A 1239-nucleotide genomic window follows, 5' to 3' on the forward strand; every position below is an offset into this window, starting at 1 on the left:
CCTCCTCCCCTTGCCTCCCGGGTGGTCTATTTGGTTTGTTTTAAGGCAGGGAACAATGATTATTTATATTTATTTTCCATCTTCCTTTTCTCCAGCAAAGAAAAATGAGGGAGGTGTGAAGGGCTGGGCAAGGCATTCCCTCCCTTAGCGTAAGGTGGCGAGCATCCTTCTCGGTGGAGAAATCTGCAGCGGGATCTTTTCCAGGGGAAGGAAAAGCAAGCAACCCCCCCCCAAAAAAAATCAACCCGAGACCCTCCTCAATGAGTGCGGCGGAGCTGTCCAAAGGGTCCGGCTACTCCCTGCCCCCCTGCCTTTTGAATAGAACATCTGGCTTTTCCAACGCCAGCGGCACCTGCATCACGCCAATGGGGCAGTTCTTCCAGTCCTTCTCCTCCACTTTTGTCTTGATTGTCTTGGTCGCCCTCATCTGCTGCCTGATTCTTCTCTCCCTGATCACTTTCCACATCCACAAGAGGAAGATGAAGAAGCGGAAAATGCAGAAGGCACAAGAAGAGTATGAGCGGGACCACTGCAGCACCAGCACCCAGGTGGGGGATCCGTATGAAATACCCCAAGGAAAAGAACCATCCAGTCCAGGGAAAATCACCCAGGATTCTAATATCCCTTCTCCTTCTGGCCCGGAAGCCCAGAATCCCCATCCGGAAAGATTGGAATTGGGAACAGATACTCCTGGGCTCTTGCAAACAGTGGTATTGTCTTGATTTTGTTGACTTCTGTTTGTGGGGACCTCACCAAAAGACTTTTTTTTTTTGGTGTTTGTATATATTTGAGTGGCTATTATTATAATCTTGAAGATAATGATGATTATTGATAATATATATGAAAGAACTAACCAACCCATCAGTATTCAAACGCATGTCAAATTAAATTGTGTTCTTCAATTACTTTTTTTTTTGTTCTTGCAAACAGAAGGATGGGTCTTTTTTTCTTTCCCAAGTGGAGAAGACGAGGAAAAACTGCCCAGTGCTACCAAATATAAAACAATATTCCTTGAAATCAATGGTTCGGGCTGTCCTATTGGGATGTACATACAGAAATGTTTCCTGTGATATATTACAGCAAATTTACATTAATTCTTTTGGGATGGGTGGGTTACACAAACCTATAATGGTATTGAAAGGACTGGGTTTAAATCTATTGACAATAATGAAAAGCTTGAGGGAGACTTTGGCAAGATGCAAAGGAAGGCCTGTTTCTAAGGGTGCATCTGAAACCCTG

General features: G+C 44.5%; 1 protein-coding gene across 1 annotated transcript; it reads left to right on the forward strand.

Annotated features, from left to right (window-relative positions):
* Nucleotides 1–260: 260 nt before the first annotated feature.
* On the forward strand, nt 261–722 carry C6H11orf87 (chromosome 6 C11orf87 homolog). Its single transcript, XM_032219742.1, has one exon. It carries the CDS (start codon nt 261–263, stop codon nt 720–722), a length of 462 nt encoding a protein of 153 aa, XP_032075633.1.
* Nucleotides 723–1239: the final 517 nt, after the last annotated feature.

This window comes from Thamnophis elegans, chromosome 6, assembly GCF_009769535.1.
Source record: "Thamnophis elegans isolate rThaEle1 chromosome 6, rThaEle1.pri, whole genome shotgun sequence".
Classification (NCBI taxonomy): domain Eukaryota; kingdom Metazoa; phylum Chordata; class Lepidosauria; order Squamata; family Colubridae; genus Thamnophis; species Thamnophis elegans.